General features: G+C 43.0%; 1 protein-coding gene across 1 annotated transcript in view; it reads left to right on the forward strand.

Annotated features, from left to right (window-relative positions):
• PRKCH (protein kinase C eta) overlaps window positions 1-26544 on the forward strand; it is a 237705-nt gene that overhangs the window by 120661 nt on the left and 90500 nt on the right. The window contains exons 3-9 of the mRNA XM_002753986.7: window positions 1947-2097; window positions 4490-4524; window positions 8476-8564; window positions 10050-10179; window positions 12406-12533; window positions 15655-15798; window positions 15991-16164. Of these exons, the coding sequence (XP_002754032.1) occupies window positions 1947-2097; window positions 4490-4524; window positions 8476-8564; window positions 10050-10179; window positions 12406-12533; window positions 15655-15798; window positions 15991-16164 (851 nt within the window). The remainder of the gene's footprint in view (window positions 1-1946; window positions 2098-4489; window positions 4525-8475; window positions 8565-10049; window positions 10180-12405; window positions 12534-15654; window positions 15799-15990; window positions 16165-26544) is intronic.

A 26544-nucleotide genomic window follows, 5' to 3' on the forward strand; every position in this document is an offset into this window, starting at 1 on the left:
TTGCACAGACTGGTTTCCAACTCTTAGGTTCACGTGATCTCCCACTTCTGCCTCCCAAAGTTTTAGAATTAAAGATGTGAGCCACTGCGCTTGACCTGAATAACTACATTTTTTTAAATGCTGCGATGTGCCTAGCTTTGTGCTAAGCTCTTTGAATGTGTTACCTGATTCAGTCCTTGGAAAAACCCTGTGTGGAAGAGTCCACCTGGTTTCTAGATGGGAAGCCTGAGGCTTAGCAAGAAAAAGAGAGTTGGTGTGGTGGGGCCAGGACTGGAGCCCAGTTTATACACCAACCAACAGGACAGGGTGCCTGTTCTGCCTCACCCTTGTTAAAAAGGACATTTGAGCAATGTTTTTAAGTATTTGCCAACTTAAGAAGCAAAAACGCGACTTAGCTTCTGGTTCTTATGTGTCCGTCTTGGTTAGGATTGGACATCTTTGCATGGTTATTGGCTGTTTGCAACTTACGGTTTTAGGAATTGCCTCTTCACATCCTCTGGCCCATTTTTGCTGGATGGTTCATCTTTTTTTCTTACTGATTTCTGTGTATTATAAATAGTAACCCTTTGCTATGTGTTACAAGTCCTCCCTTCCCTCATTTTCTTTCTTTCAACTTTCTGCTTTGTATTTTTTGTCAAATAGAACTTTAAATTTCTTAAATTGCAAATTTGTAAACTTTTGATGGCTTTAGAGTTTATTATCCCTTTTTAAAAATTTTTTTTAAGAGACAGGGCCTTGCTATATTATTCAGGGTGGTCTTGAACTCCTGGGCTCAAGCAGTCCTCCTGCCTAAGCCTCCCAAGGTGTTGATATTACAGATATGAGTTTTATCCTTATCTTATCCTAGGAGTATAATTTTTTGTGTGTTTTCTTATTGTTCTATAATTTCCTTTTTAACAGGTATCTGAGATTATCTTTGAAATCTTCTGTCTCTTCTAGGGTTTGAAATTTTTTAGCAAATTATTCTTTCATGATTTAAAAAATTTCCTTTGTTTCAGTGATTAAAGAATTATTGAGGAAATAAGCTATATTTTATTAATCACAAGTCTCTGCATACACTAGAAAAATTCTAGTATAATTATTTGGAAGACATAATTATATAGTTTTAAGAGTCCTCAGATTAAAGGCACTGTTTCAAAAGCGTAAGATTAGAAAAGGAATTTTGCACCTATTCCAGGTTAACAGAGGTAGTCTTGTACCTCTGGCTTTTGGACAGAGCTCTCATAGTCTGTGTGGTGGTTGATTTCCCCCATTTAATTTGCAAGGATACCAGAATTAAAGGAGAGTAATGAGAAATGCTTAGAGCCCATAGATGGACCTGAGGTCCCAGACAGCCATACTGGAGCTAGAAGACCATGCTGATGTCACCTGCCGCCCTGTCAGAACCCTGGGAAACCCGTGGTCTGTGCTGCAAGAGATTGCCCCATGATAGCCAGTTATAACCAGGTGATAGGCATCTCAGGGGTTTGTATAGGTCTAACCTTAAAAAGCCACATGGCTGGGTGCGGTGACACACACTCGCAATTCCAGCACTTTGGGAGGCCAAGGCAGGAGGATAACCTGAACCTGGGAGTTGGAGAACAGCCCTGGCATCATAGTGAGACCCCCATGTCTCCAAAATATATTTTTTTTAATTAGCTGGGTATGGCGGTGTGTGCCTATAGCCTCAGCACCTCGGGATGCTGTGGTAGAAGCATCACTTGGGCCTGAGAGTTTGAGGCTGCAGTTAAGTTGTGGTTGAACCACTGTACTTTAGCCTTAGATCCTGTCTCAAGAAAAAAAAAAGGAGTCCTATTAGGAAACCACAGTGATTTGGGGGGGATGTTTTAGATCTTGAAGGAAAAAATAATAATTTGGGGAGAACTTGAACTATCAAACTTTCTCATTTATTAGGTGCATTAGATTCCTTACATCTTTTTCTATTTTTTCTTCTTTTTAATATATAGCTACTCTCCAGAGAGACCGGATCTTCAAACATTTTACCAGGAAGCGCCAAAGGGCAATGCGAAGACGAGTCCACCAGATCAATGGACACAAGTTCATGGCCACGTACCTGAGGCAGCCCACCTACTGCTCTCACTGCAGGGAGTTTATCTGGTAAGGGGTTCCCTGACTTTTCCTCGGAGCTTCCCTCTAATAGGCTCCCTCTGGTTATGTATGACTTCAGCAGAATGTGTGATTATTTAAGAATTCTTTTGGGATCTGATTTTTGCCTTTTATTCTAATATGTTGACCCAATAATTTAAATCTCCATTGCAAAAACAAAAACAAAAAACTAATTAGCTTACAGGTCCAAATTTTAGATATTATTTCTTTTTAAAATCATCTTGAGAAAGATGCTAATGAATCATGAACGGGTCAAAAAGCATAAACCAGAGAAAAAAGCTACTGAGTCAATAAATTGACAATTAGTTAATTGGATAATCAGCCCCTAAGGACCAAAGAATAATCAACAGTATTGCTTTAAGAAGGCATGAATCACATGATGACTTATGGAAATTAATAGTTGAAAGAAAACTAAACACGAAGTAGTTTTCAGCCTCTTGGTATGCAGCAGAAGATAATAGCCTTCAGTGATCATATGCTACAATCTAATCCCAGACAATTAGGAAATAAGATAATTACACATTGAGAAATGTAGAGATTTGGGGCTATAGCTTACTAGACATACAACTGAAGCTTAAGTCAGTGGCAAATGTAAAATAAATTTAACCAATAGATAGTTATCTTTAGTTAGTGATAAATTAAGCATACTTATTTGGAAAGGGAAGAAAGAAGTATGCCCTCATACATTCATCTCAGGAGAAAACACGGCTTAGTAGCACGAAAGCAGATCTATATTTTTGTTGTCAACATTAATCATTTTGTTTAATGAAGGCAGAAACCCTTAGATCAGAGAAGTTTCTGAGTATTGATCAATTAATTACTTTGTATTTTGCTCTCTGTGATACTTTGGATTTTATATCTTCAATAGTCAGAACCTAGGGCTAGTTAGTATTTCTGACCTTTTTAATCAAGAAACAAGTTTTGAGACCCTAAGCTGTAGATATGAAGCCAACGAATGTGTCATAACATTTATTGTCTTTAGAAAAAAAAATCTATTACATTTTTTTTAGGGGGAAAAAATGAGCAGCCCTAGCATCTTTGAGCCCACGTTTCCTCTTTGCATCAGGCTGCACACCGCTTGGCCACAGCCCCACCTCTCTGCGGTTCACTGGTTTGACCTAAGAGTGCCTGCCTGTTGCCGTGTATTTCATGTCACACCTTTCCACTTCTCTCTTTTGTATGACCTGTCAGGCCCCTGACCTGAACTAACATTTGTAATGGAAACTTATTTGATCATTTCACTGAGTTTTTTTTCCACCAAAGAAACATAAACTGCACCCAACTAGTCTTTAACGCCCCCCCCCCCACAGCCTCATACTCATACTCTCTCTCTCTCATACACACTTAAAATATTAGGTGTATGTATTACATATATAGGATTAAGAGCATGGACTCTGACTTCCAGTCTCATCACCAACTGAGTGTGTGACTTGGTCAAGTTGTGTAGCCTATCAATATCTCTTCATTTGCAAAATGGACAACAATTTTATTTTACTTGTATAATAAACTTTTATATAGTACTTAAAGTGCCAGGCCCTATTCTGAGCATTTTGTATTACAACGTTTAACCTTCATTAGAGCCCTATGTAGTAGGCACTGTTATCATTAGTCCCTCTTATGGATGAGGAAACTGTCGCTCAAAGCATCTGTCCATCTGGCTTCAGAGGGTGTGTTCTTACCCATGTTATTTTGAATGCTGCCTCCCGTGGCTTTTTGTGAGGATTAAAAGGAATAGTATATATCAGTCGCTTGGCCCAGTGCCTGGCACATCCTATGGGCTTAGTTACTGTGGTCTTTGTTAAGGAGAATGAGAATACTCCTAATATTACCATCAGCTGTAGAGTATATTAGGGAGAGGCAGAGATGGAAGTGGTAGGCCTGAAGGGCATATTGCGGTGGCACCTCTGCCCACCTGTGGACTCCAGGGGTGATGTGGACACCGGGGACAAGGGCAGGTCCCCTGGGTCAGGCAGCTGCAGTAGACTCTCTGGGTGCTTCCGTGGTGTATCTGTATCTGCTTACTTCAGCATCTGAACATCTTTATGTGAGAGAGAATAAGGCGGGAACTCTTTAGGCCGAGGCTTAATCCCATGTACAGATGAGAATTTATCGCCACTGAGAACTCAGAAATTGCCGGGGACACAGATGGAACGAGAATTGTCGTTACCCACCCATTTGTATCATATGGCGCGTTCTAATCCATCACATGGTTTCCTTGTGTCTCACAGTAACAAACAGTGGCTCACAAAGCACATCATCTTTGCATCTTCCCTGAAATTGTGTTTCCATAAAGGAGGAGAGGATAGAATTTGTCTTCCTTAAGGACTATAAGACAGTTATTGCTGAAATACTTGATTGATGGTAGTTTTCTTCTCTTCAACAGGGGAGTATTTGGGAAACAGGGTTATCAATGCCAAGGTAAGAAAACATTTTAGAAACGATGTTTCATCTTGTTCCTATCTTTAAAAATGATTAGACCAAGAGAAAACAGGATATCTTCCCTTAATGTTGTTATAAATAACTCTCTGTAGGTCATAGGAAGCCCCCATGTAGTTACAACTCTTTAGTTTGGTTAGATCTTGGCCATATCTTAGACAATGTAGAGGGGATGTTTTCACTTCTACAGCCAGGATACCTAATAAAGTTTCATTGTTTAAAGTTTTGTTTCTGCAATAATGTAAGAGTACTAAAAGGTAATGTGATTATCTGAGCTTGCTCTTAAATTTTGAAGATAAACTTTTGTTTTTTTACAATCTGATGGATAATAGATAGGGGTGCTGTTTTCTCTTTTTTTCCCTGCTCAGGAAATATAAGCTATTAACCAAATTGATTGTTGAAATTTTATGATTTCAAAAAAAGTGAGAAATGTTCAAAGTTAAGCTGTCAGTGATCTTGTAAGTTACTACGTTACATTTGCTTTTCACAATCTGAGACAAAGCCAATTTACTAGTGTTCTAGCAGAATTGGAATGAAATACAATGGCAGGAATGGAAGAAGAGCCCTCAGGCGATTTAACCAGGCTGATCAGGCTTGCCTGTCTTCTGGGCCCTCCTTAACCTTTGGCAAGAGTAACATCACATAGTTTATACATGTGGAACCCGTTTCACTCTATAGATGATTGGTAAAACAGTACCATGTGTCCTAGAATGGTAGCCTACGTGTGGGTGAGAAAATCTTGCTTTCTTTTCTGGGAGAGGTGAGGTGACACAATACTTCCCTTGGATGGACTGAATAAGACATACTCTTGAATCTAACTTTGACTTTACTATGTATGAACAATTCCACTGAACTTTCAAAGTTAGGAAAAAAACAAATATATAATCAATATGACAGCAATATTGACCTGCATGCTATTAATCTCAGTCCCAAGTGAGGAGATAGTTCACGAGCCAGAATCAATATCACTTTGTGGCCTGGGCCTGCGAGCACAGGAGTTTGCACTGAAGTCCATGGCAGCCCACCTTACGCACACCAAGATGAGTTGAGAAGCTCTGGATAGACAAGATGACCGTTTTTAGTTTAAAACATGAGATTTCTGATACATCTCTATTGGTATTTTATTTCTTTTTCTCTTTGACCTATAGTGCCTGGATATTTGATGGCCTGATTTTCAGTGCGTCACCTGCTAGTTAAAGAGTAGGAAAGACTGTTAGGAGACATGCAGTCACCACTTTGTCGATGGCTCCCTAAGGCATATAAAACCAAATGCCTGGTTGGAGAGAGGTATTCCATCCTAACACTGATCAAAAGCAACCTGGCATAGGTATTTCAGACAAAGCAGACTTCAGAACAAAGAAAATTATCAGGAATAAAGAGGGGGCAGTAATAAAGGGGTCAGTTTTCCAAGAATACATAACAATTTTTATTGAAGTTTTGTTTTATTTAAAGACCGGTGTAGAGGCGGAGGTTGCAGTGAGCCAAGATCATGCCACTGCACTCCAACCTGGGCAACAGAGTAAGACTTCATTTCAAAAAAAAAAAGACCAGTGTAATAGTACATAACAATTTTTAACATGTATGTATGTATGTACCTAACAACAGGCATCAAATACATGAGTCAAACTGATAGAACCACGAGGAGAAATGAACAAATCCACTTCTGTAGTTGGAGACTTCAATGTCTCAGTAATTGATAGATCCAGCAGGCAGAAAATCAGTAGGGATATAGTTGGTCTGAACAGCATTATCACAACGAGGTAAAATTGGCATTTATAGAATGCTCTACCCAACAACTGCAGTTTTCACATTCTTCTCAGCCTCACAAGGAACATTTACCAACATAGACCACATTTTGGGCCATAAAACATACCTTAACAATTTCAAAATAAGAGAAATCATAAACAGTACCTTCTTAGACCACAATGGAATTAAACTAGAAATCAATAACAGAAAGATCGCTGGAAAAACCCCAAATATTTGAATGTTGAATATCACATTCTAAGTAACACATGGGTCAAAGAAGAAGACTCAAGAGAACATAAAAAATATTTTGAGCCAAGTGAAAATGAAAATGGAAGTTATAAAAATATGTATGATACAGCAAAAGCAGTGCTCATATGGGAATATATAGCACTGAATGCATACAGTAGGAAAGAAGAAAGATCTAAAATCATAAACTGAAATTTCCATCTAAGGAAGCTAGGGAAGGAAGAGAAATTTAAGCCTCAAGCAGGCATAAGGAAATAAATAATACAATCAGAACAGAAATTGGTGAAGTTGAAAATGGGAAAACAACAGAAAAAAATCCATGTAATCCAATGCTGAGTCTTTGAAAAGATTAATAAAATAGATAAGCTTTACCAAGCTAACCAGAAAAAAACCAATACCTCAAAAAATAAAGTCTTTCTGTGTGAAGGATGGTTTTGAGATCACCTCATATAAAAAGACCAGTTCTCTGGGCACTTTTTTCTTTTCTTTTATTTCTACACACACACACACACACACGCACACGCACACACACGCGCGCGCGCGTGCTTGCGCTCTCTCTCTTGCCCCCCCTGTCTCTCTCTCTCTCTCTCTCTCTCTCTCTCTGTTTGTTTTGAGACAAACTTTTGCTCTGTTGACCAGGCTGGAGTACAGTGGCACAATCTTGGCTCACTGCAACCTCCACCTCCCGGATTCAAGCGATTCTCCTGCCTCAGCCTCCCAAGTAGCTGAGATTACAGGCGCCTGCCACCATGCCCAGCTAATTTTTGTATTTTTAAGTAGAGATGGGGTTTCACCATGTTGGTTAGGCTGGTCTTGAACTCCTGACCTCAAGTGATCCACCTGCCTCACCTCCCAAAGTGCTGAGATTACAGACATGTACCACCGTGCTCAGCATTCTGGGCACTTTCAATTTGGTTCTCCTGAAAATTGAATCTGATGAAAGCTAGATGTGTTTTAAGGTATAATACTATTTGCTGACCTGTCACCTGTCTTTATGTAGTTAATCCTGAGGCCTTCCACATGTCTTGAGGGATCCTAAGATGATGTATATTTTTATCCTGCTTCATTGCATGCGTTTATCCTTTGATGACAAGCTCGACTATCTGCACTATGTCACTTATCTAGATGAGAATGAAAAAAAATGTTATTCAGAAAGTTCTAAATATTTCAACAGTTGATTAAGCCATTCAACAAACATTTATTGAATGCCTTCTCTGCTGAAGGCATCATGCAGGGAATTCTGAGGGCATTACAAGGCTGAGTGGAAGGCTTGAAATGAAGGGGTAGGCTAAGGGTTGTGGGAGATGAGAGGAGGGCAAGTCGTTTCAATCTAGAAGGGCAGGTAGGGGCAGAGTATTTTCATGGAAGAGGTATTTTTTGAGTTATATCTTGTCCTAAACTTAAGATTTAATTAGTTGACAGGCAAAAAGGATATCCCAGGGAGAGGAAAGGGCATCAGTAGTTTGTTTCGAGGGGGTGGTCGGCAGATTTGCTCCAGGAAGAGCAACCCACGTAGTTTTTACTGGAACAAGTAGGTCCCATAGAAGAAAGGTGACAGGTAGCTTGAGGCAGCCTCTGGAGGGCCTGGAACCTGGGTGGGGAATTTGAACTCTGTTGATTGGCAATGAATTACCATGGAAGGCTTTCGATTTTGGGGGCAGGACTAGAGTGTTGGAAGAGTCCTCTGGTGGTGGGTGCAGGATGGAATAAAGTCAGGAAGGAAGAAATAAGCCCAGGACTTGATAATGGATAGTTTGAGCCCGAGCAAAAGTCTGTATTAGGATGGCGGCAAAGGCAATAGGAAGGATGGGCGCACCAGCTGCTGTCATGCGGGCCGGGCAGGTCCCATCATGCTGGCATGGCGCAACCCTGGTTGACTGTTGTAACCAGCTGGGCTGCGACCTTCTGATAAATGTATAATTGCTGGATTTAATTTCCTAGTGTGCACCTGTGTCGTCCATAAACGCTGCCATCATCTAATTGTTACAGCCTGTACTTGCCAAAACAATATTAACAAAGCGGATTCAAAGGTAAGAGGATATCAGTTTGCTGATTAAGTGTGTGTGTGTATTGTATGTGCTGTGTGCTGCTCTCTCCCTCCCTCCCTCCCTCCCTCCCTCCTTTCCTCCCCTTATTCCTTCTCCCAGCCCCCCAACCTCTGCTTTCCTCCCTCTGCCACTTCCCTTCCACACTCTTTGAAGCCAAGGGTGGTATTAGAAGAGAAACTTTTTTTTATTATAGCATTTGCATTTCTGTACTTACGTGGCATCATCCGTCCTTGTGAGGACCCCATTAGTGGTTGTCTGGGTGTAAGCTATATGGATTGGTTCTAATCATTTGGAGAGACTTTTGGCGGCGTAAAAGGAGCCCTGAACTTGGCATCTGACAGCCTGGATTTGAATGCTGAATCCAGCTTCTGTTAGCCATCTTCTCTGTAAGCCAAGGCGAGGCCCACAAACTCTCTTTGCCTCAGTTTTAAAACAGGATCAGTGCTTTCTCACACAGTTTTTATAAGTTAAACAAGATAGAATTGATGGGACACATATGTTAATAACTGTAAATTATGCTTCCTAAGTAAAAAGATTGCTGGCTTTCTCCAGCCTCTTAAGAAATTTCAGGGAAGATGTGCGTGTGTGTAAAAGCCTCAATATCATTCTCGCCACTCATATTGCATTCATCTGCAGTAGGCATTATACATTTTAATGGAGGTGAAAGCAGATGTAGTGTTGCTGACACTTAGCAGTAGATTTGCAGATGCATTGAGAGAATGACTCTGGAACACAGTGGTTCTTTATAATACACCTATAGGATTGCTTAAGAGGTATAAACCATAGTTTTTCCAAGAAAGAGGCCAGTAAACTTTCAAGAGGAGTGATTGCCCTACTCCTTTTCATGCATGGATCGGTTGTTATAGCATCAAATTGTGGTGTGGACTGCAGAGCACATGCCTAGTGGAATTATTTGCTGGAAACTGAGATTTAACTCAGATTGTCAGATTGCAAATGCCAGGCAAAGAAAGACTGGAAGGGCTGAATAAGTGGTCACTCTAACGTCACTTTGGAATAAACTTCCGTGATTCCATGGCCTCTGAGTCTCTTTTATTTTTTCTCCTGTGACACAATGTCTAAAAGAACTTGTAGGGATAGCAAGTATATATAGTGTGTAAAAGACCCATTTAGTCCTGAAGTTTAAAGGTTCTGGGACATAGATGGGGGTGTTAGGGGATTGGCAAGGAGAGAAATATGGGCTGAATATGGAAGACAAAGTGAACATCTTAGTTTCTATTTCTCAAAATGGCTAATGATCTAATGTGTCTCTCATGTTTCTGTCTTGTCCTGTTCATTAGAAAATGTGCTTAGTCTGGTTGTAAGACCTGAGTACTGAACTGGGGCTGAGTACAGTAAAATAATACACCTAGCGTAGCAACACTGCATTTGATGGGCTCCCGTTACAGCTTTTACAAAAGACGTTGGTATGAAATTTTAGCTCTTGTCCCTTTGTTTCCTTTTTTATAGATTGCAGAACAGAGGTTCGGGATCAACATCCCACACAAGTTTGGCATCCACAACTACAAAGTGCCAACGTTCTGCGATCACTGTGGCTCATTGCTCTGGGGAATAATGCGACAAGGACTTCAGTGTAAAAGTGAGATGCGGAGGTGCTGGGTACCCGCCTCTTCATGGGAACACTATACCGCAAGCTTTCAGAATTCTGTGGGCTCAGAATCTGTCCTAGAACTGATGGTTTTAGATATGTTGTAAATGAACATCTTAGTCATTTTAAACTTACATGTTGCTTGTCAGGCATGTAAAGAGAACTACATCTGATGCCCACATTTTCTAACCTAGGACATTAAATGTTACATTCTGTGATCCAGCTTGCTAGCTGTCAAGTAGAGGCTGGATGCTGTACTTTAATAGGTGTTTAGAAGAGAAAAAGATGGGATCTTGGTCAGAAATAGAAGACGGTTGAGTCGGGTGAGACACTACAAAGAAAAAATAAATAAAAATTTAAAAGAAATGGAAGATAGGAGGAGGTGGGATGGCCAAGTGAGAAGGTTGAATTAAGAGTTAAGAACTGGCAGGAGGAGAGATCTGATGACCTCACCAGAAATAAAAAGAGCTGCCCTGGGTCTTCTGAAGGAAGCCTCTGATAGAGATTGGAGACAGGGGTAGAATGAAGGAGGCCAAAGCCTTGGTTATGAGCTTGCATCTCACCAGCTGTGCCCAGTGGAGAGTTTGGAGCTGTGGCCCTAGCAAAGGCTCAGAGTGGGTGAGAGCTGATCCCCGACCTGTTAGGAGTTAAGGAGCTGTTGGCCCTGAGCCATCTTGTGGAAATGTAATGATCTGACTGCCTGGGGTGCACCTGAAGCCTTCCTTATCAGACACACCTTGAGCCACAAGTTAAGAAGAGCAATGGGGAGGTAGAATGGCCTGAGTGCAGACAGACAACTTCCATTGACTGCTTGCACTTATGAAGCCTGCTTCTGTCAATAAAAAGGGGCCAGTCACTTGTTTTTAAGAAGGGCACATTCTTCTATCTCTGTAGAACACCATTTAATAATTTTTTTCTCATAAAACCAAAATAGTAGCCAGATCATGGATAACTTGTAGGGCATTGGTCCAGGTGCAGCTTGATCTTAGCTTGATGGTCTTACCTGGGTGTGGGTTCCTATTGGGAAGTCCCTTTCTGCTTTGCATGGTTGCTGCTGATGTGCAGAGCCATGCCTGGGGCCATCTCCATTATCCTTGTCCCTGGTTGCCTGAGGGTAGCACACCTGCAGCGATCCAGCTCCTGTGATTTTTGCTTTTATGGTCACGTGGTGGTTTTGAAAGGCTTCTGTAGGCTCATGTGCCTTACACCCGTCTTCCTGAGAGAGGTGGGTTTCCCATGAAGCGAATGAAGCATAAGTCTCAGGGCTCCTCTCTCTCAAGGGCATCTTCCAAAGCTCTCTACTTGATTTGGTGTTCTTTTTCTTAAAGAGGGTCTCCTAAGCTACAGAAATTCAGGCCCCACAAACCCTGGATCTGTGTGTGCTTCCCAAATGGACTGACTCCGTAAAACAGGAATGTGTTGCTTGTAGCTTCAGATTCACCTCCTATCAGCGGGGCCCATGTCAAAAAACTGTCTCAGAATTTGCTCTAGTTGACGACACCTCAGATCCTTCATCCCAAGGCAGCTTCCTGTGCCCCAGGAGCTCAGCCGCTTTGCTCGCCTCTTCAACTGCCATTTGTACTCTGACCTTCAAAAGTTTTAAGAGTTGCCTTTCCCCCATGAAGCAGTTAGAACCACAGGCTGCAAATGCTGAGAACCACAGCCTCACCGGATGCCCATCTCTGTGCTGTGAGGGCTGCCCAACCACAACAGTACTCAGAAAGAAAGCTGCATAGAGAGGTTTTTCTTGTAGAAACACCATTTCCATCCTGTTTGAACAGCGATCTACATGTGGCATTTAGACTGCTACCTTTTATTTCAGTGTTGAGAAACAGAAAGAAAATAATACAGTTAACATGATTCTTTGTTATTTAATTGCCTGTGAATTGCCACTATGATAAACAGTTTAATCTTTGTATTAGATCACACTAAGTCAGCAAAGCCTGTTTCATGTGATTGAGATGAATGGGTTTCATCAAATCATGGTAAAAAAAATGTATTTGAAATCTATTATTCTTTGGTGTGGCGGGCTGGGCTGGAAATAGATAAAACATCAGGAACTGTTATTAGCGTGAGCTTAATTTTATGAGAAAATTATATTTTTCAGCTGGTAGAAGTCCTCTGTCATAATCTTTCAGGCTATTAAAGTTCTCTATTGCAGCACATGCTGACCTGGTTCCTTTCTGAACATGGATTCTGTTTTCGTCTTCCCTCTAGTATGTAAAATGAATGTACACATTCGATGTCAAGCGAACGTGGCCCCTAACTGTGGGGTAAATGCGGTGGAGCTCGCCAAGACCCTGGCGGGGATGGGTCTTCAACCTGGAAATATTTCTCCAACCTCGGTGAGACTTGGCTTTTTTTCCATGTATCGTAATTTAGAAGTTGTTCAGATGTGGTGAGCCCAAATGAGAGCACGTGGCCTCATCAAAGTTCCTAATCTCAGCAAATACAATAAACAGATTTATTGCCTTTTGCTGTCACCCAGGCTGGAGCGCAGTGGCATAATTATGGTTGAGGCCTCAAGGGATCCTCCTACCTCAGCCTCCTGAGTAGCTGGGACTGCAGGTGTGCACCACTATGTCAGGCTAATTTTTTATGGTTTTTTTTTTTCTTTTTGTAGAGATGAAATCTCACTTTGTCGCGCAGGCTGGTCTCAAACTCCTGGGCTCGAGCGATCCTCCCACTTTGGCCTCCCAAAGTGTTGGTATTACACAGATGTGAGCCACTGTGTCTGGCTGAAATCACATTTTTCATAGCAATTTGTTTTACAAATAAGATTCTATGTACAGTTATATGACGAAATAATGAGCATGGGAAACAAGTAATAAACAGAAAGCAGAAGGACATTTTTTCTTTTTTCTTATCTCTATTTATTTTTTGAGACAGAGTCTCACTCTGTTACCCAGGCTGGAGCGCAGTGGTGTGATCTTGGCTCACTGCAACTTCCACCTTCCAGGTTCAAGCAATTCTCCTGCCTCAGCCTCCCAAGTAGCTGGGATTGCAGGCGCCCACCACCACACCTGGCTAACTTTTGTATTTTTAGTAGAAATAGGGTTTCTCTATGTTGGCCAGACTGGTCTTGAACATCTGATCTCAAGTGATCTGCCCACCTCAGCCTCCCAAAGTGCTGATATTACAGGTGTTAGCTGCCATGCCTGGCCTTTCTTTTCTTTTTAAAAGTCAGCTTTCTGTCAGTGTGGTCTGATGAAAGCCTAAAACCCAGGGTTCTGGGTTATGCTCTTGGCTGGGGACCAGGCAGGACAGGTTACCAGTAACTGTGGGCCTCAGCTTCCTCACCTCTAAAGGGGTTCAACTCAAAGATCTCTGAGGCTCTGCACAGCCCTGGAATCCAGCAGTTCTTGTTTTTGTTTATGATTGTGAATTTATCTTTCACATTCAGCAACAGACAGGAGTCCCTCCCTCTGGACTCTCAGGAGTGGGTGGAGTTGCGTCAGTTGCAGTGGACATGTTTTTGTTAGAACTCTTCCTGAATGACCTCCACCTGCTGTCATCTGGTAGCACCTTGGCTGCTTCCCAAGCCCATGCCTTACTGCTGTCTTCCTGGTCAGCATCTGCAGAGCTGGGAAATAGCCATGGTCATGGGTGTAAGATCTGAATGGTGTAGCTTGGTGCTCAGTTCAGGAAAATGATCAACTTAACTAATCTGTAGGTACTGAGGGAGGGAAGTACAATCACTGCGAGGTTCTTGGTATCCTGAAAATGTCAGCACTAGCCACCTCATTTCCTTTTTACTGAAAGACTCCTGCCTGGTAGGTCAGGGACCTTCATTGACAATGTGCTTTTTGGTTTCAGGAAAGCACTGGGAAAGTCTATCTGGTCAGTCTGTCTTGTGGGTGGGCAGGCAGGAAGCCAGTATTGTGCAGGGATTGCTAATGCAGCGGGCAGTTGTTCCTGGAGAGCAGAGATGAAAGATGTTAGCCCCAACCAGGGCTTCTAAGATACAGTGGGAATAAGATAAGGCCATGCAGCCCAATCTTTAGGAATGGACAGTGCACTTGTCATTTGAATCAAGTATCCTTAATACCGTGATAGCCGGCACCTAGCTGGATGTTAGGCTTTTGCTCTGTTGTCTAGTGATAGCTTATCTTATAAATATCTCAAGGTGGCCTAGCTGCAAAAGTCACCTTGCCTTTAGGTAGCAACATCCTCACGTACTCAGTGGGATGGGACTGGAAGGCCAACTGAGGCAGCCACACTTACTTTCCATTCATTGTGTGGAAACTGGAACTGTTATCATGCTGGTGGGAGTGTAGATTGATCAGTCTTTGCAGAGGGCGGGTGGGCTGTGTATCAGAAGTCTTCAAAATTAGCACGTTGGCACAAGGAATTCCATTTGCAGGAACTTATATTAAGAAAATGGATGATGATAATGATAACACAGCTTAAGTTTATTGAATATGCCAGGCACCAATCTAAGTGCTTTATATGCGTTTGTTCATTTAGGTCTCCTAATGACTCAGGTGACAGATGCTTTAACCTTCTCTTTGTTAGAAGAGGAAACTGAGGCAGGGAGAGGCTGGGTGGGTAACTTTCTCAGGGTCCCAGGTTAGGTTGCAGAGCTGTTATTTGAATCCAGGCAGCTTGCTTGAGAGCTAGACTCTTAATTACTCTGTTTTGAAGATTTGTGTGAAGTGTATTCACTATGGCGTTATTCATTATGATGAAAAATGGGAGATGCCCCATATTACTAATGACAGGGGAATAAATACATTGTGAGATATCCATGAAATGAATATTGAAGAGCCATTAGAACTCATGTTCTTGAAAGATATGCCCATGACAGATTTGTAAATACAAATGTGTTATGAAACAATAACTTGATTATGTTTTTAAAAATTAACCAAGTATAAAAACGTGTGTGTGTTATTTATGCATAGATATAGATCTCTTTGGCAGGGGACTGGTGAGATTTTAGGTATTTAAAATTTTGTCCTTCATGATTTCGATTGTGGTTTTAATATTCACATTGGGCTTTTACTTCTTCTATATAATTTAAAATATTGGTTTAAAAAAGTTGCTTTGTGTCTTGATGCTGAATGATGCTTGAATCTCTGAGCAGACATGAAAACCGCTCTCTGTAAAAGTGGGCACTAGATGGCGCTCGTGGAGTTGGACCTTCCTGTGGGAAGCCACCGCAGAAGACATCTGAGGGACCACACAAGGCATTGGTGTTTCCATGTACTCCCACTTGAGCGCAAACTGTAACTCCGTAGCTTAGATGCATTTTTAATTGACATTTAACATAAACCAGTAAGCACAGATACAGAAGCTGATACTGAAGGTGTTTCAAGTGGCAGAACCAAGCATCTGTCAAGCTCAATTGATCTTTCTCCCACATTATACTGGGGGTGAGACTGCTGTCAGCCAGTGGGGTCTTCATCATGCATGGGTGCTCCATGCTTCTGCTGCGATTTCTGACGTAATGTGTTTTTACTCTTTCAGAAACTCGTTTCCAGATCAACCCTAAGACGACAGGGAAAGGAGAGCAGCAAAGAAGGAAATGGGATTGGGGTTAATTCTTCCAACCGACTTGGTATCGACAACTTTGAGTTCATCCGAGTGCTGGGGAAGGGGAGTTTTGGGAAGGTGAGTCTTGGCTTTAACTATTTGGGTTGAAGTAAGTGTGCTCTGTGTATGGGGTGTGTGTGTGTGTGTGTGTGTGTGTGTACGTACATGCTCACGTTTTCTACATGCCATTCTCTTTCTTCCCCTTGTGTGCATACATCCTGAGACCCCCAAGAGGACTCATTCATGGTCCCTCCTTGTGCTTCGCCATAGGTGATGCTTGCAAGAATAAAAGAAACGGGAGACCTCTATGCTGTGAAGGTGCTGAAGAAGGACGTGATTCTGCAGGATGATGACGTGGAATGTACGATGACTGAGAAAAGAATCCTGTCTCTGGCCCGCAATCATCCCTTCCTTACTCAGTTGTTCTGCTGCTTTCAGACCCCTGTAAGTACGCATTGTATTCACTGTGCCAACAGCCTCTTTTCTTAAGAGCTGAGACAGTAAGGTACTGGAGATTTCATAAAGTTGAGTATTGGAGGATGGGCTCCCCGGGCAGGGCCATACAGAGATATTGGTGACTTCAGACAGCCTCTGGAGGAAAAATGGAAGCTAGTGAATTCACCTTTTCCTGTGTGCTGTTCTGGGGAAGGAGGACCGAGAGGGTTGTGTGTCCCAGGATTGAAAAGGTCATGATACATAAACCTTCTCTAGGTGAAATGAAGGTGAGTGAAGGTTACAGAAGTCTAAGAACAGGGACAATGCCATGGGCAGGTGATCTTGATGAGTTTGGCTCTGACTCTGCTTCTAAATGCTGGGCTGGTTCTGACCTGGGCACAGGAGTTTAGAAGAGGGGTCTGAGAGGACCCAGAGAGGTGCCTTGATTTGGAACCTCCCAGGGCATTGCTCCTGGCCTTAATAATGACCCTTTGCCTGATACCATGGACTGGTCTTAGGGTTCGAATCTGTCTGCCCTATAATGGTGTGGCATTTAGGAATGCTTCTGGCTGCAGGTGATGACCAGCAGTGGTTTAAACAATGAATAGAAAGGATGGGTTTGGTTCATGAGTACAAACTTTTTGCTTGTTATTTCACATAATGAGAAGTCTGGTGGTAACAGTGCTATGGTTGGATCTGTTGCTTAGTGACACTGGCCATGTCTTTCCAGGGTGTTTGCTGCAGCCCTAGATACCACACCCTGGCATGACGGCCTTTAGAGCAGAAAGCACAAGGGCAGGGGCCAAAGGCCTGCATGGCCAGCCTCCTTTTCTCAGGGAGGGAAGATCTTTCCTTGACTTGGGTCAACTGCCCTATATGTCTGTTCTCACATTGCTACAAAGAACTACCTGAGACTGGGTAATTTTTAAAGAAAAATGGTTTAATTGGCTCTCAGTTCCACAGGCAATACAGGAGGCGTGGCTGGAGAGGCCCTGGGAAACTTCCAATCATAGCAGAAGGGCGAAGGAGAAGCAAGCAGGGCTGCACATGGCAGCAGGAGAGAACGCACAGGGGGAGGTGCTGCATGCTTTCAAACAACCAGATCTCTGAGACTTCACTATCATGAGAACAGCAAGGAGGAATTACCTTGCTGTTCTGCCTCGTGATCCAGTCACCTCCCACCAGGCCCTTCCCCCAGCATTAGAGATTACAATTCAACATGAGATTTGGGTGGGGACACAGAGCCAAACCATATCGTACCCTTAGCAAGGGAGGCCTGAAGAGCAACTATCATGCCACGATAAGCTGGCAGAGCACGACTGGCTCACACCAACCTTGATTCAGCCCCTGGAGCAGGGCATTCTGCTTCTATTTAGAATCGGGCTCAAAATTGGGCTTCTGGAATCAATGAAGAGGGAAAATGGCCCTGTAGAAGGCACCAAGACGGTCTGCCACAGATGTGTCAGAATCTTGCTGTCAAAAGGCATTTTGGGAGAGTGAATTCTGGGCATGTTCCTGGCCTGTGACACCATCAAGGAAGTAGGGGATTACAGGGGAGCGGGACAGGGGCATCTGACCCAGTCAGGGAGGCTGGCAATATATCTCTATGGAAGGTAGAGCCATGCTGGTATCAGATGAGTGAGTAAGAATTAGGCAGGGAATGAAGGTGAGTGTGTCATACAGGGTCAACAGCACACCATGGGTCTGGTGGTGAGACAGAGCGTCAGGTGTGAAGCAGGCTCAGCACACACAGCATATCGAGGTCGAGGAGGGGCCTGGTGAGAACTGAGACAGCCCAGGCGGGCCAGGGATAGGCCGTGAAGAGCCTGGCAGGCTGCATTAACAGATTTGGGTTTAGTCCTGAGAGCAATGGAAAGTCATGGAAGAAGCTGAAGCAGAAGAATGACATATCAGATTGTATATTTTAATTATGATCATCTAATTTCTTACAATAGGGAATATAAGCATCCTCCAAATATTCATATCCTTTCTCCGAAAGAAACAATTATTGCTCATTTTATTTCTAGCCTTTGAATTTTCTGCACATAAAAGCATGTATGTACAGCACACACAGGCATACATACTTATCTTAAAAACACAAATAATAGTATACTTTGCCTATGATTCTATATTTCTAAAATTTAATTAATCTATTTTTTGACACAGAGTCTCGCTCTGTCATCCAGGCTGGAGTGCAGTGGCACTTATGGCCCACTGCAGCCTCAACATTTCGGGCTAAAGCTATCCTCCTACCTCAGCCCTGTCAGAAGCTGGGACTTACAGGCACATGCCACCACACCTGGCTAATCTTTGTATTTTTTTGTAGAGATGGGGTTTTGCCATATTTCCCAGGCTGGTCTCCAACTCCTGGGCTCAAGCAATCCACCCACCTCAGTCTCTCAAAGTTCTGGGATTACAGGCATGAGCCACTGTACCTGGCCACTTTATTTTTTTTAAGACATAATATTAATAGTGTATATTGGAAATTGTTTTGTGTTTCTGTATACCATGCTGCCTCATTTTTAATGGCTGTATAGTACTCCGTTTTAGAACATGATGTAATTAAACTTGTCCTCCTCGGTTGCTATCTATGTATTGTGTTCCTAGTCTTTTATTTCAGTCATTGTTGCAGTGAGTCCGCTTGTACTTTTTTCTTTGTGTGCTTTGCTGGTATTTCTGTATGATGTATTATGAGTAATAGTATCGCTTGGTCAAAGGATGAATGCATTTCACATTTTGATCGAGTCCAACTGCCCCTTTTCCCCATTGTGGTTAGAGATAGCAAACATTTTATCGCCCATGTACCACACATTGTTCTAGGTGCTTTATGTCTCTTATCTCATCTAATCCTTACAGTAACCCTGTGAAATAAGTTGTTATTAACACCCATTTCACACACGAGAAAACTTAGGTACAAAGAAGCTTAGTTCCTAAGTGGCAGAGAGGGTTTGAAGCCAGGCAGTCTGACAGCAGAGTCCAGGCAGGCTCTTCCCTCCTTGCTGAGCTGTGTCTCTAAATTCACATTCCCAAAGCTTGAGTGAGAAGGCCCATTTCCCGCACCTTCCCATCACGGGTTGGTAGCTGTCATTTTGATCATCTGAGAGATTAGAAAAATGGTATATTTGAAGTTCCAACTTGCATTCCTCTAACTGTGACTGAAGCTAGGCATTTTCATATGTTTAAGGGTCACTTGTATTCAAATATTTGTTGGGAAGGACACGTGCAGCCTGGAGAATGGGTGGAGCAGAGAAGTCTGGGAGCTGGGTGACAGGAGGATGCACTGAAGGGGATACACCACAGGGACCCCCATGACACCCCAGCATTATCAGGAGAAAGAAAAGGGGAGTCAGGTAATGTCTTTATGGGCCTTGGCTCCCCTATATGCCTCCCCCTCCCCCTCTGCTCCTCATCAGTCCTCAGTGGCTCCTTATGGCCCTGGAGCCCATCCTACTCCTGCCCCCATCCTCTGCTTACCCTCTGCTGGGTTGGTCCTTGGCTCCTGGGGAGCTCCAGTTCTCCCTGCCCCACACTGCTCCCTGGAGTAGCCTGGAAACAACTTCCTTTGCTGAGCACTTTGCCAATGTAAAGCCATTCCCCTGCCCTCACCCCCTTTTTGGGCTGTTTTCTTGGAGTAGAGGAGTGGAGTTACAGCTCCAGGCTTGAGAGGGATAGCTGGTCACTGACACTGGTTGCCCCAGGGGGTCCAGCTTCCTGAACACCACCATGAACACCATGACTCAAGCCACAGAGCCAGGTGACTGCTCAGATCTCCTTTCTACGGCCCGAGCCAAAGATCACATGGTTTCCCATGACATTAGGTTAGACTATCTTCACCAGGTGGTGACCTGGGAGTCAAGCAGTCAACTGGTATTTAGTGAGCTTAGCCTGGTCTTCAGCAGAAGTGGTTCCAACTTACTACTGCTGAAGCAAATAAAGAGATATTACATACTTTACCCCAGGGGAATTTGATCTGTAAAAGGAAATTCTGGTGATTCTACATAAGCAAAGATTTCAACAATTGCATCATGTGATGGTAGAGTAAAATGAGAAATTAACCTGGAACAGATTGGGAACCCAAGCAATATAGCATATGCAATCATAATGTTCCAGGAAAATATGTAAATTATACAATATACCAAAATTTTAGAGGCCACATGGGATTCCCAGTGTTTAGTGGCTGAAGCCTTTATTAGCATCGTTTTCTAGTGGAAGTTTTATGTTTAACCACAAGGTGGCAGTCATTACCGCAAAGTTATTTTTATTTCTCCACCAGAGAAACGAAACACATGGAACTGCCATTGCAGTTTAAGATGTGTGTATTGTAGTAGCTTTCTCCAAAGCAAAGGATAAAGGTAGTGTTCCCCTGCCTGAGGCTAAATGATAAAGAAGTAGTGGGAATCCACTTAAAAGGAGCACCTGAGACTGGGCGCGGCCGTCACTTTGGGAGGCCAGTGTGCTGATCACTTGAGCCTAGGAGTTCGAGACCAGTGTGGACAACATGGTGAAACCCCATCTACTAAAAATACAAAAATTAGCACAGTGTGGTGGTGCATGCCTGCAATTCCACCTACTCCAGAGGCTGAGTCAGGAGGATTGCCGGAATCCTGGAGGCAGAGGTTGCAGTGAGCCGAGATCATGCCACTGCACTCCAGCCTAGGCGACAGAGCAAGACTTTGTCTCAGAAAAGAAGAAGAAAATAGTAAGCAGCAAGTGAGTTTTTCTCATGCTGAGACAGAGGTATAGAAGTTTAATTTTGCTTTCATTTATGCCTTCTTTGAGGTTTGCAAGGTATCAGACTCCACAATACACATAGTGAACATTCATCTGTCAGAAGTCCTCAGTGACAATCCTCATTTACTTACATAGTTAAAACTATGAACCCCCATTTATTTACATGGTTAAAACTATGAAGAACAGAAAAGGTTACTTGCTATGAGAAATTGCAGGAGACACATGATTACTTTTTAGCTGCCCAGTGTTGCAGGCCCTGGCTTCTCAAGTGAGATGGTAATCAGTGTGTAATGCTGAACTGTGACAGTCTCCCCTGGAGAATTTAGGAGTGAGACGAGGTGTTGAAGCCACTGTATCTGCAAGCATTTCATTGTGAGGGCCTTGGTCAAAATAGCACTCCCCTCATGCAGCCCTGCGGAATCAGTCTGAAGCCCAGAGCAGGGCAGGAACTAGCAGAGGAGCCCTTAGATTGTAAGCGGCAGAGACAAGGTTCAAGTCTAGGTCAGGCTGACTCTGACTCCATATGTTGTCTTATTCCACATTTAGTTGGTTGGTTCAGCCTCGGCTTAAGCACCTCCTATTGGCCCACTCCAGCCTGGCAATAGGGAAATGGCATTGCCCTTGGGAGCGGAAAACCTGAGCTGGTTTAGCTTTGTTTTCTGCCATCAAATGATTTGAATCTGTCCTAAAATTTCTTGGAGCCTTAAAGTTCTCATCATTAAAATGAAACAGGATTGCTGTGAGGGTCAAATGAGAGAAGGCAGAATATTTCGCACACTGTGAAGTGCTGTTCAAAAGTGAGTCAGTTCAGTTGTGGTGATGCCCCCTCCCTCCTCACACCATAGAAAAAGTGAGTCAGTTCAGTTGTGGTGATGCCCCCTCCCTCCTCACACCATAGAAAAAGTGAGTCAGTTCAGTTGTGGTGATGCCCCCTCCCTCCTCACACCATAGAAAAAGTGAGTCAGTTCAATTGTGGTGATGCCCCCCTCCCTCCTCACACCATAGAAAAAGTGAGTCAGTTCAGTTGTGGTGATGCCCCCTCCCTCCTCACACCATAGAAAAAGTGAGTCAGTTCAGTTGTGGTGATGCCCCCTCCCTCCTCACACCATAGAAAAAGTGAGTCAGTTCAGTTGTGGTGATGCCCCCTCCCTCCTCACACCATAGAAAAAGTGAGTCAGTTCAGTTGTGGTGATGCCCCCTCCCTCCTCACACCATAGAAAAAGTGAGTCAGTTCAGTTGTGGTGATGCCCCCTCCCTCCTCACACCATAGAAAAAGTGAGTCAGTTCAGTTGTGGTGATGCCCCCTCCCTCCTCACACCATAGAAAAAGTGAGTCAGTTCAGTTGTGGTGATGCCCCCTCCCTCCTCACACCATAGAACAAGGTTCCAGCCAGGGCTTCCCAGTGGCCCGGTCAGACACCCACACACCCACATGGAGGGGACAGCACATACTGAAAAGGTAAGTATTTTATAGGCCCTTTTGTTCTTGGCAAAAAGGAAATAGTAAGCAAATTTCAAATAGTAGCTTATTTATCAAGGTTGCTACAAAGGTTTATGGACCCATAAATTATTTCCCCTAATTTTTTAATACTCATATAGACCGGTTACAAATATATAAATTGGCATCCTCATATGTTGCTGACAGCACTGCAAATCCTAATAGTTTGTGATTAATTTGATAACCTGTAGTAAAACTCATAAAACATATACTCTTGGATCTGTTTTTCTGATAACCTAGCCAGCAAAAGTAAAGAATAAAATGTTATTCATAAAGATGTTGAATTTTCAGTGCTTTGTTTATATATACATTTTTGTGGTCAACACCTCTCCAATACCCCAGCCTCTGGTAACCACTATTCCATTCTGTTCCTATGAGTTTGACTTTTTTTGATTCCGCATATCAGTGAGATTAAGCCGCCTGTGCCTTTCTGTGCCTGGTTTATTTCGCGTCATATGATGTCTTCCAGGTTGATCCATGTTGCAGATGACAGGATTTCCTTCATTTTAAAAGCTGAACAGTATTCTATTGTGTGTATATTCTACTGTTTCTTTGTCCATTTGTCCACTGGTGAACACTTAGGTCGATTCCATATCTTGGTATCGTGAGTAGTGCCGCAGTCAACATAAGAGTGCAGGTTTCTCTTTGACATGCTGATTTCATTTTCTTTGGATATAGACCCAGCATTGGAATTGCTGGATCATATGGTAGTTCTATTTTAAGTTTTCAAGGCTCCTCCATACTGTGTTCCAAATGGCTGTACTAATTTACATTCCCACCAACAGCGTACAAGGGTTCCCTTTTCTCCACATCCTTGTCAACACCTGCTATTTTTCGTCTTTTCAATAATAGCAATTCTGACAGGTATGCGATAATATCTCATTGTGGCTTTAATCTGCATATCCCTGATGATTAGTGACGTTGAGCATTTTTTCTATATCTGTTGGCCATTTTTTTAACCTTTTATTTATTTATATTTTACTTTAAGTTCTGGGATACATGTGCTGAAGGTGCCGGTTTATTACGTAGGTATACATGTGCCATGATGGTTTGCTGCACCTATCAACCCATCATCTAGGTTTTAAGCCCCAAATGCATTAGGTATTTGTGCTAATGCTCTCCTTCCCCTTTTCCCCACCTCTCCAACAGGCTCTGGTGTGTGACGTTCCCCTCCTTGTGTCCATGTGTTCTTATTGTTCAACTTGTGAGTAAGAAAATGTGGTGTTTGTTTTTCTGTTCTTGTGTCAGTTTGCTGTGAATGATGGTTTCCAGCTTCATTCATGTCCCTGCAAAGGACATGAACTCATCCTTTTTTGTGGCTGCATAGTATTCCATGGTGTACATGTGCCACATTTTCTTTATCCAGTCTATCATTGATGGGCATTTGGGTTGGTTCTAAGTCTTTGGTATTGTAAATAGTGCTGCAGTAAACATACATGTGCATGTGTCTTTATAGTAGAATGATTTCTAATCCTTTGGGTATATACCAAATAATGGGATTGCTGGGTCAAATGGTATTTCTGGTTCCAGATCCTTAAGGAATCACCGCGTGGTCCTCCACAATGGTTGAACTAATTTATACTCCCACCACTGTTGGCCATTTGTATGTCTTCTTTTGGGAAATGTCTATTCAGGTCCACTAACCATTTTTAAATTGGGTTGTTTCTTACTATTGAGTTTTTTGAGTTTCCTCTATTCTCCTTATCCAGATACGTGTTTTGCAAGTATTTTCTCCCATTCCACAGGTTGTCTCTTTACTCTGCTGATTGCAGAAGCTTTGCAGAGCTTTTTAGTTTGATATAATTCTGTTTGTCTATTTTTGCTTTTGTTGCCTGTGCTTTTGAGGTCACATTTTAAAAAGTTATTGCCTATATCACAGATTTCTTCCCCAAAGTTGTCATTGGTAATTTTACAGTTTTAGGTCTTACATTTAAGTCTTTAGTCCATTTTTCAGTGATTTTTTTAGTGTGATGTGAGATGAGAATCTATATTTATTCTTTGCATGTAGATATCCAGTTTTTTCAACACCATTTATTGAAGAGATGGTCCTTTCTTCGTTTGTGTGTTCTTGGCATCTTTGTTGATAATTAATTGATTGTAAAGGTTTGGGTTTATTTCTAAGCTCCGTGTTCTGTCCCATTGGTCTGTGTGTCTGTTTTTGTGCTGATACCATAGTGTTTTGATTACTGTAGCTTTGTAGTAGATTTTCAAATCAGGTAGTATATTGCCTCCAGCTTTGTTTTAGTCATGACTGCTTTGGAGTTTTGAATTATTTATAATAGGGAAATATTAGAAACAACTTCAGCATTTAGCCGTGGGGGTATACTTCAATAATATACTATTCAATGAGAATTTTCAGCCAGTCAAGAGATAATTTTATGTTAGGTAAACTGACAGGTACTGTCATAAGCACTTAACATGGATTGCTTATTGCACATGATTCCAATAACAGCCTTATCAGATAGGTACAATTATTATCTTCATTACGCCAAATGGAAAAGTAAAACATTGAGGAGTTAAGTCATTTGCCTAAAATATGTCACAGAAACTGGTAAAAATAGGAGGTTAGAATCTAGGAAATAATACAGAGCTTATGATGACGAACAGCATCTATCGATGTCAGGTTCTGTCCAAGACAGTGAATTGGCAAACCTGTTCCCCTCCCCACCCCCAAAAAAGATTGCCAGGAAATTATGCTAATAAGCTATCAGGGACTGGATTAAGGTAGTGGAATTATGAATGACTTTTTCCAGTTTACCAAATTTGGTAATAAGATTACATTTCTTTAACAATGGGAGTAGGAGGAATAAGCCACCATTAAGTCAGGGATAAGACCCCTGATCCCTAAGGACCTGGGGTACAGCCTAGTACAGGCTGCCTCCTTGACTCTTTTCTGGCGAAATTCACTTCACGCTCCTTTTATCTGAATCAGTTAGGGTTGGGTCAGCAGCTGAGTCCCCTGGCATTGATGTCCTGGAATCCGGGTCTCCCATCCCCCAACCCGGGCTCCCAGGGGCCTCCCCTTCAGTTCTCCTCCTGGAGAGAGAGGAACAAAGACTAGGAGGTGGAGGGTGGAGGGTGGCCGTCACAGGAAGTGGGAGTGTCAAAGTAAATATTGGTCTGAGACTTCAGGCTTTGTTCAGAGACCCAGTTTATGGAAGCAAAGGTTTCCATTTGGGGAAAGCAGAAGACACTTCGCGGCCAGTGCCCAAAATGGCCTCTTCCTAGCAGGTCCCAGGACTGGGTGAGAGGGCTGAGCCAAGTACCCCTCACTGTTTTGGGAATGACTTAAGTCTGTGTTCAGGATCTGCTGCTTTCAGGTGGCCACAAGTTGCTCAGATGCCTGACACTTTGCCTCCTCCCGCTCCTCTGCCTGCTGGGCATTCTCAGAGTGTCAGCCTGCAAGGGTGGAGTCCCTGGCAGGGCCATAGCTTTCCATAAGAAGCCACCTCTCAAATGTTGGCCAAGAAAGCTGAAATCCTGGTTTTGAAGGTCAGAGTATCTTGGAATCTTGTGAAATAAATGCCATCGCTGCATACATGCCGGTGCAGAATGCTCTTGATGTGTTCAGTGTACCTCGCAGCCTGAGTGCAAGGGAACGTTCTCTTCTTTGTATTACTTTCTCCATTGTTGTTATATTAAATATTAGTGAAGAAGTGGGAGAGGCAGAGAGTAGCCAGGCAGCAAGGCAGTCACGTGGCCCTGGAATTAATCTTTCAGAACTGCCCCAGGCAGGGAACTGCACTGAGACCTTCAGCACAAGAGCTCTGAGTTCTAATTCTGGCTTTGCTGACCCACTTGTCTTTAAGAAGGTCCCCTGCCTTTTATTTTGAGATAAGTCTCTCCTCCTAAATGTGTGTTCCTTACTCCTGGACTTACTGGCCAATGTACCTTTAGGGAGTGCCCCTCCAGCAGGCTTCATCGTGTGGGGACATCGTGGGGCTGCAGCCTGCCCTGTCCTGATGCTGCCCAGAGCCTCCAGCTCCCCTTTCCCTTCCTGAAGCCTCACTGAGCATCTGGCTGAGCCCTGCCAGCCACTGGACGTGGGGGGAGGAGGCATGCTCGGCCCCTGCAGTGGCATTACTGCTTGTGCTCTGTGTTGCTGTGACACCCAGCACAAGGGGACAGAGGGTTAGATGAGGAGAAGGGGAAGTATAGCGG

The sequence above is a fragment of the Callithrix jacchus genome, chromosome 8, assembly GCF_049354715.1.
Source record: "Callithrix jacchus isolate 240 chromosome 8, calJac240_pri, whole genome shotgun sequence".
Taxonomy (NCBI): domain Eukaryota; kingdom Metazoa; phylum Chordata; class Mammalia; order Primates; family Cebidae; genus Callithrix; species Callithrix jacchus.